The sequence below is a fragment of the Myotis daubentonii genome, chromosome 7 (assembly GCF_963259705.1).
Source record: "Myotis daubentonii chromosome 7, mMyoDau2.1, whole genome shotgun sequence".
NCBI lineage: Eukaryota > Metazoa > Chordata > Mammalia > Chiroptera > Vespertilionidae > Myotis > Myotis daubentonii.
Window position 1 is genome coordinate 41,138,398 of NC_081846.1, and position 17,471 is coordinate 41,155,868.

The window sequence follows — 17,471 nt, forward strand, 5'->3', positions numbered from 1 at the left end:
ACAAACTGGTCAATTATAGAGAGATTCAGTAAGAATTCAACATCATTTAATTTAGGAGAAACCAGGCTTACTGAAAGGAACTTACATAGTGTTTCCAATTTCTCCCTAATTCAAACCTGCTCTTCACTTTCTCAAACTCATGGCTCTTTCAGAATTCTGGGACTTTTTCTTTAATCAAGTGACTTTTAAAGAATGATTTCTGACCATCTAATCATTAAAATATGAGTATATGAAAATAAAATATAATGATTATAATGAAAAAGTGATATTACTAAAATCAATACTAATATCAAAGCCACTGACCACACCTGAAGGAGGCATGTCTGTTTCTAAATAAACAAATACACATACTAACATGTGTACATGTGTGAACATCCCATGTATGTAACATAACTCATACACACATGAGTGTATATCTGTATAATGACATCAAAATTTATAAGTGAAGGTATAGAGGTGCAGGGGTTCACAAAAACTGCCAATATCTTATTTAAAGTGGAAATATTTATTGCCAATAATGCAGGCTGTTAAAATAAATCTGTTAATTAAAAGTGCAACATCATCAACACTAGCACAAATAAACTAAACCCATCATCAGCGTATGCTGGGTCAGGGATCCTATTAAAAGCTATTGGGCCTCTTAAAGAAAATCACGTATGCACATACCCTCGAAATTTTGTACACAGAACTCTCCAAAGCCGTTGACACGTGCATGTCAGATTGAGAGGCTTTTCCTGAGTTTTGTATACACTTCAAGGACACCAAAAAAATACCAGAAAGGGAAGGGGGGCAAATGTAAAATATAGTTACCACTGTTCTAAAGAGCTCTTAGTCTCAGTCTAAAATAGTCTTCGATAACTTAAAACCATTGTCCTGTGGATTCCATTTCTCAAGCATAAAGAGATTTTATATACTATATGCACACTCCATAATTGCTGACGCATTTGTTTTTAATCAAAAACATATCAGTGTCTAAAGAGAGAATGGATTCTGTACACATCCTTCTGTGTGTATATCTTATTTTTAATTGCCTAAATGCCTCTGTAACATCACCTGGGACATTTATCAGGTTGTGACCTTTATAACACTGTCGTTTACTTGTATGCATTATTTTGCCAAAGCACAGAAAATCTATAACAATGCTAATGAACTACATAAAGATCTTTGTATGTGCCTATGTCCATTCACAAAGTGATACGTACCTGAACTAACATTCTGTTTTAAACACTTTAAGTCCCAGGAGTGCCCAAGAAACCTGTTCCTGAAGAAAAGATTCCTGTTCCTGTTGCAAAGGAAAAGGAAGCCCCCCCAGCCGAAGGTACAGTGACTTACTTAGAAAAGAAGTTTAAAAAGAAAAAAAAAGAGCCCTGTTTATACATCTTGAGTACAAAACATTTTGGTGTTTAATTACCTCTTAATTTAGTTAGTTAAATTCAAAATGAATGGTTTATGGTGTGAGTGAGAATTCAACAAGTGTGTCTGTCCACCTGCCTACTTTCTTAAAAAAAAAATATAACTGTACATTAGCTGCTTTGGAAAATATAAAGTCACTTCTCAAAATTAATGTCTTTTCAAGTTCCCGAAGTACAGAAGAGGGTTGTCACAGAAGAAAAAATAACCATTGTTACTCAGAGAGAGGAATCGCCACCACCAGCAGGTACTCAGTCCTCGCTCCATGACATAACTGTCTTTCCTTCAAGCTTCTGTAATTGCATGTCTTCGTTAATGGGCCTGCCCGTTCGATGTTGCTCGTTTATTTTGCCTTCCTGAGAATTTTAAAACCCAATACTATCCTTTAAGTGCCAGAAATACCAAAGAAGAAAGTTCCTGAAGGAAAAAGACCTATTCCTCCTCGGAAAGTGGAAGAAGCTCCACCACCAAAAGGTATTGTGTCTCCATCTTTCCAAGAACCATCTTTCGAATAGTATGTTCCCAGGCCAACGCTGATTTTGTTAGTTTTGTGCTATGAGTACGTTGTGGGTGTATATCTGTGTTTTGTGTTGGGCTTCGGAGAGATAACATTCAGTTTCTGAAAAGTACATGTTTTTAAAGTGCCAGCTCTGCCTAAGAAACCTGTCCCAGAGGAGAAAGTTTCGGTACCAGTTCCTGTTTCTAAGAAAGCTCCTCCTCCCCGAGGTAGGGTTTGTCCCATGCCTCTGACAAAAATCTTTAGCCTGTGAATTCTTGCTGTTTCCTGTTTGTGTGTTTCTTGTCCTGACGCCTTGTCTGTCCTCTGATAAAATGTGTGTGTGTGTGTGTGTGTGTGTGTGTGTGTGTGTGTGTGTGTGTACTCATGGTATGGTATGTAACTTGTTTTCCCACTTTGCTAGTGAAAGTGTGGTACTGTGCAAATCTTCCCCAAACTCTTGAGAGAATTGTTAAGATTCTTGGTTTTTCAACTTCAACCTTAATGCTTTCTTAAAGCTGAAGTTTCTAAGAAAACTGTCCTAGAAGAAAAAAGATTTGTTGCTGAAGAAAAGCTATCCGTTGCAGTTCCTCACAAAGTGGAAGTCACGCGGCACGAAGGTACATGAGCAGAAGAGAGAAAGGGAGAAATGAGTTTGTGCGTGTTTCCTCGAAGCCTTCTCTTCTTCCAAGACGTGATTGTTGACCGTAGCAGTTGTCCTTATCACTGTCTACTTGTTGTAGCCTTCTGAGCCTGAGTCTTTGTGTCTTCATTGGTCCTGGATCAGTCTTAGGAAGTGACTGGGTGCTGAAAATGTGACCACTGGGACAGTGGCCACTCTTGAACGTAATTTGAATGTTCCTCTCCGTCTTGAGCTGGGCTGTCCCCTCATCTTAAATCAGCCCTCTCCTTCTTGTAATGAGGAACCACTGTGGAGCCACACCCTAAGCAGACAGAAGAACCATTATCCATCTTTAGGGAACACGTGACTATTATTAGTATTTCAGGAGACTGAATGTAAATTAAATTTTATCTTTTAAAGTATCTGCAGAGGAGGAATGGAGTTATTCAGAACAAGAGGAAAGAGTGTCCATTTCAGTTTATAGAGAAGAAGAAAGAGAGGAGGAGGAGGAGGAAGTGGAGGTTACAGAATATGAAGGTAAATGATTCAAATAAGCTAGACATGATCTGGAGTCTTGATAAGTTATTTTCTTTCATAGATAATTTATCAATTAACAAAAAGTGACACAAATTTAGTGACTATCTACTGGCCTCATCAGATATATCTTTTGATCAAAACATGAGATTCAGGGACATTACTTAGAATAAACAGCTAATGTATTCTTGTCCATCCTCTCTTATTTGGCCAAAAGTAGGGAGGGGGAAGGGGGAGGGGACGAAAGACTTCATATTTATAGGTAACTAATGGGGCAGGTATCTCTGTATTCATTTATCCTTCCATTAGGTAGGATTTGGTTTCAGCGGGGTGGATTGGCATAATCTTCACCTTGGTGGTCTAATGTCTAAAACAGGTGTAACATAAAGCAGTTTGATAGCACAACTCACTAATGTGTCCTGACTCACAGTTCTAAAATTAAGAAAGAATTGTTACATTCCAGAAGTCAAGGCCATGTTTGAGAGTGAAGCACTGAGCACATAGGGCTTTCCTATATTTCATGTTTGGAAGAAACAATCGTGTAACATCTTTGGTTAGATTAACTTCTTATTCAGATGTTCCCATACCTGTAATGAGAGTTCCCTATAGTTTCTCAAGGCTTGAACAGGAAGCTGTATTTCAGTGTTGTGATACCTTTTCAATGAATGAAGATACCACTAGGTATACTGATCAAGTCCAACATCTGAAAGAATGTTCTTAAGAAAGTTCTAATGTGGCTTGTAAGATAAATCAATAAGTTTTAACAAATTAACTCTCTTCCCAATGAAAAAGATGAGTAGAACTGTATATTTAGATGCCCTCAGTGCATCTCTGGCTTATAAATGATGCCCCACCCCTTCTCTGCTTGGCAGAAAAGTCCACGTGAAATCCAGAGGTATAGTCTTAATGGAATGGCTTGGAATAACAAACTGAGACATGGCTCCCAAGAGGAAGCCTACCCGTTCTTTTGTTCCTGGGAATGGCCAAGATACGGGGCATAAGTCAGGAATCTAATGGACTCAAAAAGGCCGCTCTCCCTTCCAGAAATGTTTGGGAAACCAAACATAACATGAATGCAAAGAAAGTTCTCATTGTATGAATCTGATTTGAGTTTTTGACATTATGCATATAATTGCCTTTGGTACTACAGACTCTAGTTGAAAGGAAAACATTCTATGATAGTCTTATTTTTTTATTAAGCACAAAAGATTTAGGAGAAAGCTGGGTAGCCTATTAAATTTACTTCTAATGTAAAGATATATGTCTATAACTAGAGTTTTCTAGTCTATAATTAACTTTACACACATAGGCTCTTTTGCTCCACAAAACTGGGCGGGGGGGGCGGGGGGGCGGGGGACTTGTTTCCAAGTCTTCAGTAGGTTTTTCTTATGTGATACAGGTCTGGTCTTTCTTTAAATGTTTATGCTTCTTCAAGTATGTTTATGTCTTGTAGCCTTTGAATTTAGAGTTTCTTTTTTTTTTTAACTTATCTTCAAATACTTAAAAGCCACTGGAATTGTTTTTGTCTTGTATTTGTCCTGTTCTTCCTGTAAATACAAGCATTATTATATCTTTATGATATACTGAAATATTAAGTTAATGAAGCTTACTTCCCATACTCTTTATTAAGGCACATACTCTGATTAAAATGTTCTTTGTCGCCATTTTAAATAGTAATAACCAGGGATTTGGCAAGTGTTAAACTTTTGCCATTGTAATTACTCTTGGAGCAATAAATTACAACTCAAGTTTAACATGAAAAGCACTACAACTTACCTTCTTTAAAATTGGTGTCTTTAAAGTGCTGGAAGAACCTGAGGAGTATGTTGTAGAAGAAAAACTGCACATTATCTCCAAGAGAGTGGAAGCTGAACCAGCCGAAGGTACATCAGCTCTTGAATTAGTTCTAGCCCTTTGTGTCACATTCTCTATGTTCTCTTGTAGCTATTGTCTATATTACAGATGTTGATAAGTATCATGTCTAAGTAAAAAGATTCCTTACATTTTTATTAAAAAGAAATATGGACATTGCTACAAATGTATTTTATAATCTTTTCAAGTGCCTGAGAAGCATGAGAAGAAAATTGTACCAAAACCAAAAATCCCTGCTAAAATAGAGGAACCTCTACCAGCTAAAGGTACAGTTCTTGCAAAGAAATGATACCACTTGTCTTAATAGCTATAATAATGTCTTTAATGTAACTGCCTAAACTTCTGTCTGTGTGTGTGTATAAACATTTTTGCTGAATATAGCCATTAATGTTTGTGTAAATGTGTAATCTTTTCAAAAAGTGAGTTCTTTGCTGCCAAACGAGGTCGCTTCTTCTGTAAGTCAAACTAATATTCTTGAACATAATCTTTCTGAAGTTCCTGAAGCACCTAAGAAAACTGTGCTAGAAAAGAAAATTCCGGCCGCAGTTCCTAAAAAGGAAAAGGTGCCTCCAGCTAAAGGTATATTGGGGTTTACTTTATTCTCGTAGAATGCCTGTCTTTTTTAACCTTAAATTCATACATTCTTCAAATTTTTATAATATTAACAAGAAGATAAACGTGCCTATTGTATGTTTGACTCTGTTGCCTGATGTCTTTTAAGTGCCAGAAGAACCAAAGAAACCAATTCCTGAAAAAAGGGTTCCTCCCAAAGCGGCTAAACTAGAAGAGCCTCCCCCCACCAAAGGTAAATGAGACCCCCCAACAGGAAAGCTAGACACGTGTCCCGTCTTGCGTCCTCTCGCTGCTGTCTTTGGGTCACACCTTTTACGTGGAGGTTATTGGTGTGTGTTAGTGGCAGTGGTGTATTCTCGCCTTGTCTATGGGTGGAGTATTACTTACTTGATGTGAAGTTTATTTGTGTGTACCTTGTAAACTGTTACATGCTAAAAATTCACAGTACTTTCCGGCTAATGTATTTTTAAATTCCACTTTAAGTAATATCACTCCCTAATCCTACAATTATCTTTTAAGTGACTGAGAGGCACATGCAAATTACCCAGGAAGAAAAAGTTCATGTTGCTGTAACTAAAAGAGAGGAGCCTCCTAGAGCCAGAGGTACCTGGAGCCTTTGCATACACAGAACGTTGTCCTGACCCTGTTCGCTTTACCACGCACCCTGGTTACGGGTGCTGGTTGTTGTCCTTATTACACGCATTGTTTTATGTTGGAAATAATGACAATGTCAGGTCTTTTATGTTTGAGTTGCTATGAAACGACTACCTTTTGGTGGTTTGCATGAGGGAACAAGTCTTTAAAGTGAAATCTGTCTTTAAAGTGCCTGAGGAACCCAAAAGAGCTGTTCCAGAAGAGAAGGTTCTCAAACTCAAACCTAAAAGAGAGGAGGCGCCACCGGCCACAGGTACACCAACTCTTTCAGAAATTTAAATAAGCATATAGGTATTGAAACTAATCTAGTGGAGTTTAGGTTCTTGGGGAAAATAATTTAAATATATTTTAATATAAAATACATATGTTATTTTATATCACTGCAAAACTAAACATTTCAGTTACCAGAAAGTATTCTCTCCTCTTTCTTTTCTTTTTTTAAAATATTTTTTATTGATTTCAGAGAGGAAGGGAGAAAGAGAGAGAGAGAGAAACATCAATGATGAGAGAGAATCAATGATCGGCTGCCTCCTGCACACCCCCTACTGAGATCAAGCCCGCAGCCAGGGCATGTGCCCTAGACTGAAATCGAACCGTGACCTCCTGATTCATAGGTCAACACTCAACCAGAGCCACGCCTGCTGGGCTCCTTTCTTTTCTTAAAAAATCTGAAGCTCCCCCCAAACATGTAGATACTTTTCCTTAAAATGTACTTGTCATCTATTATGTCTTTATTTGTTTATATGCTAAACTTGTCTGCCAAAATGCTTGTTTTATGTGGCAATCTTTGATGAAAATTTAAAAAATTTTAATCCTTTTATTTAATCCTTAATTTTTTTAAGTTTTTAATGTAATTTTTTTATATTTTGCTATTAGATTATAAAAATATTTTAGGATTAAGGTGAAGAAACTATGTAACACAAGTTTCTGTCTTGTGCTTGTTTCATAGTCATTATGTTGTCTAGTTGCCTTTTTAAACGTTTATAAATACTACTTGATCTTCTGAAATTACTGTGTCTTTAAAGCATTAAGTAGCTTAGAAAACAGTATATGTATATTGTCATGTTTATTTCCAATTCTATTGATTTTTCTTGCCATTTAAATGAAAATTTGAACAACAAGCACAGTTATGGTCATCTTTGTCCTTGGAGTGTTCATACACAAATTCTCTTAATACATATATATTTAAAATCTTGCAATTCACTTTTAATAATTACTCTTTTTAAAGTGACTGAAGTCAGGAAAAGAGCTGTTAAAGAAGAAAAGATATCCATTGAAGTTCCGAAAAGAGAACCTCGTCCCACTAAAGGTATATTGTGCTTTGACTAAATAATAAAATGAAGCATGAAACTACGCAGCTCTTTGCCTGCTAGCTCCTAATTTGACTCCCATTCTTTACTGGCTTATTGCTGACTAAAGGTGGGGAACCTAACATTTGAAATCATGAATAGCAAATGTACACTCTGTAGTACCCTGACCAAGAAAGGACAGTCAGAGTCTCCCATAATTAGTGCATGAGACCATCACAAAGGGAGTGAAATCAAAGCACATTGTCATTCTTATCCCTAAATGGGCTTCAAGTATAATGTTGCCTGTTGTCAATATTATTCTAGAAGTAACTGTAACAGAAGAGAAAGAATGGTCTTACACCCGAGAAGAAGAAACTGTTTCAGTGCATCGGGAAGAGGAATATGAAGAATACGAAGAATACGATTATAAAGAATTTGAGGAGTATGAACCAGCAGAAGAATATGACCAATATGAAGATTATGAGGAACGTGAACTTGAACATTATGAAGAGTCTAAAGAATATATCACAGGTATGAACAAAACTGCAAAAGTGACCCACATTAAGTACATGCAAATTCCATTAGAACAGGATACAATTTTGGGTGCCCAGAGAAATTTGGAAAGAACTTTGTTTCCTTTGGCAACTTCAAAATGTTTGTTTTCTTGGATAACTTTTAGAAAAATATCTCTATAATAATACTGTTAGATTGGGTTTGGGGAATAACCTTATTTACTCCTTATTTTTGCTTTTATGCAAAATAGCAATGTCACTGCATTTCTTTCTCCAAAAAGTTAGGAATTTATCTGCAAATGCCTATGATCATTCTAATACATGATCAAAAACTTCTGAGCATCTCTCATTATGAGGCTTGTTGTGATCAAGCATGATAGGCTATTGAGAAAATTCTCTAGCCTGAGGGGTCCCATCATCAAATTGAAAAAGACTCAAAGGTAAAGGCAGAGATGAAGGCTCACAAGCAGTTGTGTTTTATCTCACGAAGATCATATTTTTAGGCATTTAATTTCAGTTCCAAAGAATTTATTTTACTCAAAAAATTGGAACTTTGAAATGAGTCAGTATTATGTCCCTTAATTTCTGATGTTTCTGAGTCTAACTTTGGGGTCATTCTGTGTAGTTTTGAAGATAATATTAAAAGTCAAACTTATATAGACAGGAGATTTAACCACCATTTTGTCTACCAGAAGTGAAGTGAGGATTTTAATATGTAAGAGACAGCTGAAATTACCTAATAGAAATAATTAGCAAGGAGGAGAGGGCACTGTAGGCTTGTTTAGGTTTTTTAGACCTTATCCTTCTGGGATTCTCACTCACCTCTAGAGGCTATGACTACACCATAGATGAAAGATAATATTTTAATTATTTGAGTGTATTTAAGAAATACTATTTTTCATTTATGTTCTCACATCTAACATTAAATACCCTGTATGTACTTTTAAAGAACCCGAGAAGCCTATCCCAGTAAAGCCTGTACAAGAAGAACCGGTTCCCACAAAACCAAAGGCCCCACCCACTAAAGGTAGAGTGAGAAAAACTTTATCAGTGCTGAGAGACCTGTCTTCATGTCAGTCATACTATAAATACCTGTTGTAGTGGCAGTATTCTATCCATGTGTGTGTTTGGGGATGTTGTGTTGTATGTCATATTTCTTAACTTTTTATTCTTACTACTCTTGAGCAATCAGGTTCAGGTTTGTAAATCTGTTAATGTTGATATTTTCAAGTTGTGAAGAAAGCTGTCCCTGAAGAAAAAGTACCAGTGCCCATTCCTAAGAAACTCAAACCTCTACCACCCAAAGGTACTTTTCAGAGTGATAACTCCCCAAACGTCTTTATTACTTGTGTTCTAGAAACGTGTCTTACCACCTTGTCTGACATTCTTTGTTTTTACAAAACGTATGGTTGTAGTCCTGATGCTTACATGTCAGTTTTTCGTATATTTTTATTTACGCTGTACCCATGTGGTTGGTTTTAATGCTCTTCAATAATTAATATCTTTAAGTGCATGAAGAATCAAAGAAAGTTGTTGAGGAAAAAGTACGCATTTCAATTACCAAACGCGAAAAAGAGCAGGTGACTGAACCAGCTGCTAAAGGTATAATAATTTCCTTCTTAGACCGGGTCTTTTTCAATGTCTTTTATAAAATCCAGGCAGCTATGCTTCACTTCATTTCATTGTTGTGTGTCTTTTAAATTAGTCATTTGGAAAATATTGGATGTAAAAATCTGTAGATACAGGATAAGAAGTTAATGTTACCTTTAAAAGGCAAAGTTATTTCAAAATATATCCAGAGCCTTTTATACATTGGCTGCATCCTGTCACGTGGCTACAATATATAGGAAATAGAGTGTTTGGATGTCAAGTCAGTGACCATTGGGCACATTCCTGGCTTATTGGCTTATCTAAATTGATGTAATGATATAACCGTATTCCTTCTAAAGCCATTCTGAAGATTAAGAAAAAGCTAACTCAGTGTCTAGTAATTTTTCTTCTGCTTTTTACTAAGTATAAAGTAACTTCTCTATAATTTCAGAAAGCTTAGTTACCTAGAATTTAGCCTTTCATTTCCAGTAAGGGATATTTCCTATAGGCAGAGACACCTGAACACGAAACATGATTTCACATTTGGGCTCTGCTCTCTCAGGTTTACTTGAGTACTTCTGTATGTTTTTATCCCAATGCGGTTCAGAATTATATACATGGAACATGTAAAGTTTCTTACGGATGAACTATTGCATATCTATCACATAAGAAGCACTTGAAAATTATTCTATCTGCTTAAAGAACAACAAAGCAAGAGTTGTCTGGGTGGCCCGTTTCTTACATTAAAATGTCCTTATACTTAATATTTCAAGTGCCCATGAAGCCCAAGAGGGTTGTCACAGAAGAAAAAGTGCTTATTCCTAAAAAAGAAGTAGCAGCACCTGTTAAAGGTACTTAATGCCACTCTTTTTAATGTTTTGTTCGTCTTCTTTGATATGAAATTCATGTTCAGTTCTATGTGTGAAGTTCTTCTGTGTGCAAGGCAGAGCCTGTTCTTCTGTTACAAATGGTTGTGTTCCTAACATGTCTAAATTTTGTTGAGATATTGGAAAATGTCCAACGTAAAGATAATATCTTTAAAGTGCCAGAAGTACCTAAAAGACCAGAACCAGAAGAGATTGCCTTTGAAGAGGATGTTGTAACCCGAGTAGAGGAATATCTTGAAGAAGAAGAAGAAGAGTATGTTCATGAAGAAGAGTACCTTCATGAAGAAGAAGAGTACCTTCATGAAGAAGAGGAAGTCATAACTGAAGAAGTGGTACCAGTAGTTCCAGTCAAAGGTAGATTCCATCTCCTACAAAGGGATACAGAGCAGCATCTTTGGAGTCTGAGTGTCTAATTTGATCAGATTCTGGGGTGTATTAGTACAGATGACCAATTCTGCTTATTTTAGAAATAGACACTTTTAGATGCTGAAGTATGATTTCTGCAGTTGTTTTTTACATTCTATATCTTTTTGCAACCTTTCCAAAATTCTTAATAATATCTTTAAAGTGCCTGAGATACCTAAGAAACCTGTTCCGGAAGAGAAGAAACCTGTTCCTGTTCCCAAAAAGAAGGAAACCCCACCAGCCAAAGGTATACCATCATCCATATCATGGCCAGAGGAAAGCCTTTATCTGCAGATAAATAGTTAACTATCTTCTGAGTTCAAAACCTTGTATGTGTTGTATCTGTTGTTAGAAATGTTGACTGTACTTTGTATGGATGTGTTGTCACTGGTAGTTAGAACTTACCAATAAACAATATCTTTAAAGTGCCTGAGATTCCTAAGAAGCCAGAGGAGAAAGTTCCTGTGCCCATTCCTAAAAAAGAGAAGGCTCCACCAGCTAAAGGTACCTCTCTTTGTAGTCCATCAAGGGGATAGTGTAGTAATCTACTCACATAGTATAACTTGATGAATCATATCAGTTCTTCCCCCATAATGATATTAACAATATTAATGACAAGGCAAGGACCCGCCCAACTGGTTATAGGAGCAGTTTACCGTGCAGCGTTCTCTGAATTTTGCTACTGTAGCATGCTGATGCTTCATGCTTGGCTCCTCCTCCTTAGTGGAAATCTCTTAGTGTAAAATAGATACTTATCATAACAGCAAAATTGACAAAACCACTATTTACCAGGCATTGTATGCTGTCTTCGTCACCAATCTATGTTTTTACAGTGTTGTTGTTATTGTTTTAATTTTTATTTTTGTGAATTCCTTTGTTTGTGGCTGTTGTTTTCAATCTTAAAGTGAAACTGTTAGAAGATCTATGATGCTTCAATTAAGTCCTGAGATTGCTGGATTCTTCTCAGTGGGTGGAAAATGTGACACTAACCCTATTTGATATCTTTAAAGTTCCTGAAGTACCCAAGAAACCTGTGCCGGAGGAGAAAGTGCCTGTACCGGTTCCTAAAAAGGTGGAGGCTCCACCCGCAGAAGGTACATAAACTTGCAATGTTGCAAATCATTTTTATTCCACATTTGCATGTGAGTAAAAATTAATCTTTGGGGATGCAACTCTTTCATATTCCTGTATGGGAAAGAAAATATTTATTTTAAGGATAAAATCCTTCTTGAGATACCTTGGTTGTAGTTTTACTACCTTATCTTAATCTTTTTGAGGCTATGCTTCGACTCAAAATTTTATGTTGTATAAAATTTTTTTCTAAACCATCTCTTTAAAGTGCCCAAGAAGCCTGTGCCTGAGAAGAAGGTGCCAGTTCCTGCTCCTAAGAAAGTAGAGGCTCCACCTGTGAAAGGTACATCACTTCACCTTTTAAAGTGCCTGAGAAAAAACAAACAAACCTTTTAAAAAAAAATGTTTATGTATATTCACATACAAATGCTCCCACAATATTACATGTTCTTTAAAATTGTCTTCTTAGAAATATAAAAATCAGGTGTTTCGTGATTCTTTTTCATGCCTATTGTACTCAAACATGTAAAAGAACACGTGATTAAAGACAAATAATATCTTTAAAGTGCCAGAAGTGCCCAAGAAGCTCATTCCAGAAGAAAAGAAACCAACACCTGTTCTGAAAAAAGTAGAGGCTCCACCCCCCAAAGGTACTTTCATCTCTAATAGAACCAGGGCCAAAGGGAAAACTAGTTGGTATTGCACAGCCTCACTAATTCTAATTAATGCTTGATGACCTTTCCGTTGCTGACATGTGGTGCTCTGTGATCACAGATGATTTGCTTTTCGTGTTGTTATTAACGCTGTGCATACACGTGATGCTTGATGGTTGAATCAATATCTTTAAAGTGCCAAAGAAACGGGAGCCAGCTCCAGTTCCTGTAACTCTACCTCGGGAAGAGGAAGTTCCATTCGAAGAAGAAATTCCTCCTGAGGAGGAAGTTTTACCGGAGGAAGAGGAGATTCTTCCAGAAGAAGAGGAAGTCCCTCCTGAGGAAGAGGAAGTCCCTCCTGAGGAGGAAGAATTCATCCCTGAAGAAGAAGAAGCTCTTCCAGAAATTAAACCCCAGGCGCCAGTACCTGCAAGAGGTATAGCAGCTCTTCTTGGAATCACCAAGGCCTCTTTTCTGTTGAATTCTGCCTTTCCATCTTTTTACTCATCTCCAATTTTATCTATAATGCTTGACCCTCTATGTTGTCTACCGTCTAAATCTTAGAAAACATTCCATGTATGTGTGCTCTTATTAATGTGTCTGTCTTGTGTGTTTGTCTGTTGTAAATTATGTGAGTGTCTTTTCGAATTTCATGATGTGAAATGTCATGTAGTTGTCTGTGGTCTTTTTCTCACCTGTCTTTTCTTGTTAAGTACACAGTAATGTGCATGTGATTTTTCATGTCTGAAAATGAATGTTTTTAAGTGCCCGAAGTGCCCAAGAAACCTGCACCAGAGAAGAAAGTCCCAGTTCCCACTCCTAAACATGTGGAACCTCCACCAGCCAAAGGTACACCTGCCAAAAGGGAATACACAGTCTTCATAGCGTCACCAGAAAAATTATGGTGGAACTGGGTTGTAGGAAAAATTTATATTTATAAAGTAGACACTCACATTTTCACTTCTACAAATGTGTAGGAACACTGATATCCATTTTTCATTGGATTCAAAGCAATATTTAGAACAAAGATGAAAGGATATGACCCAAAGTTGCCATAAAATTTGTGCCTGATTATAATTTTCTTAGAAATCATAATTTTCATATAGATGTTTTGCAATGAAAAATTAACTACTCTAAAAATACAGTAAATTAATCTTCATAAATTTCTCCTTCAACCATTTATATTAAGTGCCTTTTAAAATTAGGATGACAAGAAAAAAGGAAGATTATATATTTATCAGAATACTGAATGATAATTTACGTCTTCTGATATATACATACAAATGTAGACCAGCAGTTTTTTATTTTGGCCTTGTCTTTTGGATTTGTGCCTTGCTGTTTTAGCCTGAGAAAACTCTTTAACCAATCTGATCCTCAAGTTCCATTTGTATGAAATGAGGATACCAATATTAGTCCTAGTGGACTCACATGTTATCGTGAGGATAAAATACAGTACAGCATGTACAAGTATTCTATCACTGAATGAACAGTATCCAGATTTAACATGTTCAATCAGCTCCTGGTACTGGTCAAAATAAATATATGTGTGCCTTCAAGTTCAGTTACATTTCCTGTGAAAGATCATGGTACCACTACTTGAAATAAGCATAACTCCCCCATCAGACTAAATAGTCATGTAATCAATGAAATGGTAAAGCTGATCCTTTATTGGATTTCAGGGATTCAGAAATGTTTTATAGATGATGAGTTAATAAGTTACTAGTGAAATTTAAATTGATGAAGTGACCACATATCAGATATTAAAATAGGATCTGTTTTGGCTCCATAAAATCTAATTATATCATAACATTTGGACTCCCAACTTGCATTGCATCCTATCCTGAGTGAGTGTTGCATGTTGGTCCTTCTGTGTGTGGACTTCTTGTGTTCTCTCTTTTTTGTCCCTCGCAATATTCTTATCATGAAATGATGTCTTTAAAGTACCCGAGGTTAAGAAGAAAGTGCCAGAGAAGAAAGTGATCATTCCTAAGAAAGAGGAGGCTCCCCCTACCACAGGTACTGCTGCTCCCAAACAAATCAGACACAGTCATTTCTTTCCATCACCTGTAAATGTCAAAATGTTCTGTTTCATTGTTTGCTAACATAACTCATACTCTTGCTGAGTCCATTGTCTCGGTGTTTGTGAAACTGAAATTATAAAATAAAATAATATCTTTAAAGTGCCTGTGGTGCCTAAGAAACCTGAACCAGAAAAGAAGGTGCCTCCTCCTGGTCTTAAGAAAGCAGTGGCTCCTCCTGCCAAAGGTACATCACCCAAAACAGGGACATGTTTGCTGCGCCAGTGTTGAACTCTGATGCTATCCACATAGGATGTTCAACATAAATGTTTGCATCGTGTGGCCTGTTCTTTGCATTCATCATTTGTGACTCAGTTGTACCCATGTTTGTACTATGTCAAATTTTCCACTTTGTGTTTAATGTATTTTATCTTGATCCTCTATGTATGCTGTTTCTAAAAAACAAAAATATTAAACTCATATATCTTTTAAAAACTAGAAGTAACTAAAAAAATCAGTCCCAAAAGTACCATTGTCTCTCCCTAAAAAGTAGAGGCTCCAATGGTAAAAGATAGAATATCTCTTTAATGGACCTTTAATCTTAAACCACAACCTCTTTATTTTTGTCTCTGATTCTGCAATATGTCAATGTTTCATCTTGTGCATGTGTGTTCTATTTGCTCTCTTGTGTTTAAAAAAAACAGAAAACTTGGCTTTTATGTACTCTTCTTTATTCTTGCATTTTAAGTGCCTAAAACAATTAATATCTTTTAAGTTCCTGAGGTACCTAAGAAAGTGGAAGAAAGAAGAATTGTTCCCCCTAAAGAAGAGGAAGTTCCACCAGTCGAAGGTAGATGACTTTCTGAGAAAAGAGCATTTTAAAAGTCATCATTGTCTTATCATTGTCTAATATTTGAAGGCGATAAAGGCACACTTCACTCCAGAAAATAAACATATGCAGACTCTAAAAGCAATTATTACTTACCTAATAGAAATGATTCAGGAAAACTGAAACCAATTGAATCTCCTTTCTTACATACTTAGCCTCTTTGTTTGTCTGTTTGTTTGTTTGTTTGTTTGTTTCATTTTAATAAGAATCTTTGAAGGTAAACTATTTGCCATGGTAAATTTTTCATCAAATTCCTTGGTTAGCAATTGAGGGATAAACTTGTCCAACAGATATTCCAGTTAAGCCTGAGAAACAGGTTCAGACAAATCTAATTTCTACCCCAAAGTGAATATTTAACTTGAAAAGCCCACTTCCATTAAAAATAAATAATAATAATTTTAGCTAAATTCTCTCCAAGGCCCTTTCCAACTCTAAAATTCTGGGAAGAGCCTCACGTATTTTGAAGATCCAGTGGCTTTTTTTCAAGGACTAGTGAGTTTTCACACACTTTAGGAAGGCTGAGCTATGAATTACTTACACTGATCAGACAACTTCAGTTTTCAGATATATCATTTTAGCCTAACATTCAAAAAAAATTCTAAAAATAATTTACAAAATAATAATCTTTTTGAAGTGTATGAGGAACCTGAAGAACCTATACCAGAAGAAGAGATCCCAGAAGAACCACCTAGCATAGAGGAGGTTGAGGAAGTGGTGCCACCTAGAGGTACAGCTGCTTTTATGGGTTGGACATTTAAAAGACACAGTGTTCCAAATCTTTCTCAGAATTTGTATTTATCCAATATTCATCAGTACACTTTTTTTATATCAATAATAAATTGAAGATTAATTATTACTGGCGCCACAAGTTTTGTTTCCCTTCCTCCCCTCACTACTTCTGCCCACTTTTTCTACTAATGCTGCAATGCAATTAGAGTGAGTGATCGCATTTCTGTTATTGGCACTTTAACTTTTTTCTAGCCAGCTCCTATTATAATACTTTCTTGTAGTTTTCAATCCTTAATATTTTTTAATATTAAGATGGGGGAAATATTTCTGTGGTGTTCACTTTTTAGAATGATTCTTAGCCTATGATTTCTGAAGACTATGACAGTCTTTATATAATTGATATTATGTTTGCATATAAGATTTCAAGGTAATATCCACCTTTAGAGCCATCACTCCATATTTAAAATTAACATTTAGGCTCCTAATATCTTTTTAACAAAAATCAATGTTTTGGGGGGTTGGTAAGTGGGAGTTGTTCTATGCACAGCATGTCATTTTTCAAAATGTCCATAAAATATCTTTTAAGTGCCTAAAGTGGTTAAGAAAGCAGTACCTGAAGCACCTACTCCTGTTCCTAAAAAAGTGGAGGCACCACCAGCTAAAGGTATAGCAAATCCCAACGACTAATATCTTTAAATTCCCATTTGTTTTCTTTTTAAAACAGTGTCTTCTTTCACTGTTTCTTAGAGTCATTTAAGTAACAAACTTATAAAATTGAGTAAGAACTGGTAAAAATAAACCCTTTCCATTTTCACCTTTTTCAGGATATTAATGGATGATTATATGTGTATGAATTATTCTAGAAGTTTCTTATTTTGAATAGCTGAGCATTTTAATGTTAATAGTATAGCTCTGTATACTTAGATGCATAGCAGTGAGTCCCTCTTCCCCACATTCCATTCATAGATTTTATTCCATTACACAACAAAGGTTTTCTCGTGTAATTATTATAATATGTCTATTATATGGTCTTATAGGGAAAATGTCTTCTAATGTTTGTATAATAACTATTTCTATAAGCTGTAGGTCCCTTCAGTAATATTTGGCCTAAGCACTCAAGGTTATTACAAAATGTCCATTTTTTCATTGCTTCCTAATTAAGTTGATGCTTTAGTAGTGCCTTTAATAGATAAGATTATGCTGTCCCCATCACAGTAGACCTTCTCAGCAGATATAATAATGCCCAATAGAATATGACACCTATCTT

General features: G+C 36.0%; 1 protein-coding gene across 1 annotated transcript in view; it reads left to right on the forward strand.

Moving 5' to 3' along the window:
- Positions 1–17,471, forward strand: part of TTN (titin) — a 280,823-nt gene that overhangs the window by 123,487 nt on the left and 139,865 nt on the right. The window contains exons 119-148 of the mRNA XM_059703948.1: positions 1,235–1,318; positions 1,577–1,657; positions 1,801–1,884; positions 2,053–2,136; positions 2,425–2,526; positions 2,949–3,065; positions 4,865–4,945; positions 5,123–5,200; positions 5,430–5,513; positions 5,656–5,739; positions 6,027–6,110; positions 6,331–6,414; positions 7,390–7,470; positions 7,775–7,981; positions 8,912–8,989; positions 9,194–9,268; positions 9,472–9,564; positions 10,326–10,403; positions 10,596–10,793; positions 11,008–11,091; positions 11,271–11,348; positions 11,855–11,938; positions 12,184–12,258; positions 12,482–12,565; positions 12,765–13,004; positions 13,334–13,417; positions 14,510–14,584; positions 15,362–15,436; positions 16,110–16,202; positions 16,791–16,868. Coding sequence (XP_059559931.1) covers positions 1,235–1,318; positions 1,577–1,657; positions 1,801–1,884; positions 2,053–2,136; positions 2,425–2,526; positions 2,949–3,065; positions 4,865–4,945; positions 5,123–5,200; positions 5,430–5,513; positions 5,656–5,739; positions 6,027–6,110; positions 6,331–6,414; positions 7,390–7,470; positions 7,775–7,981; positions 8,912–8,989; positions 9,194–9,268; positions 9,472–9,564; positions 10,326–10,403; positions 10,596–10,793; positions 11,008–11,091; positions 11,271–11,348; positions 11,855–11,938; positions 12,184–12,258; positions 12,482–12,565; positions 12,765–13,004; positions 13,334–13,417; positions 14,510–14,584; positions 15,362–15,436; positions 16,110–16,202; positions 16,791–16,868 — 2,907 coding nt within the window. The remainder of the gene's footprint in view (positions 1–1,234; positions 1,319–1,576; positions 1,658–1,800; positions 1,885–2,052; positions 2,137–2,424; positions 2,527–2,948; positions 3,066–4,864; positions 4,946–5,122; positions 5,201–5,429; positions 5,514–5,655; positions 5,740–6,026; positions 6,111–6,330; positions 6,415–7,389; positions 7,471–7,774; positions 7,982–8,911; positions 8,990–9,193; positions 9,269–9,471; positions 9,565–10,325; positions 10,404–10,595; positions 10,794–11,007; positions 11,092–11,270; positions 11,349–11,854; positions 11,939–12,183; positions 12,259–12,481; positions 12,566–12,764; positions 13,005–13,333; positions 13,418–14,509; positions 14,585–15,361; positions 15,437–16,109; positions 16,203–16,790; positions 16,869–17,471) is intronic.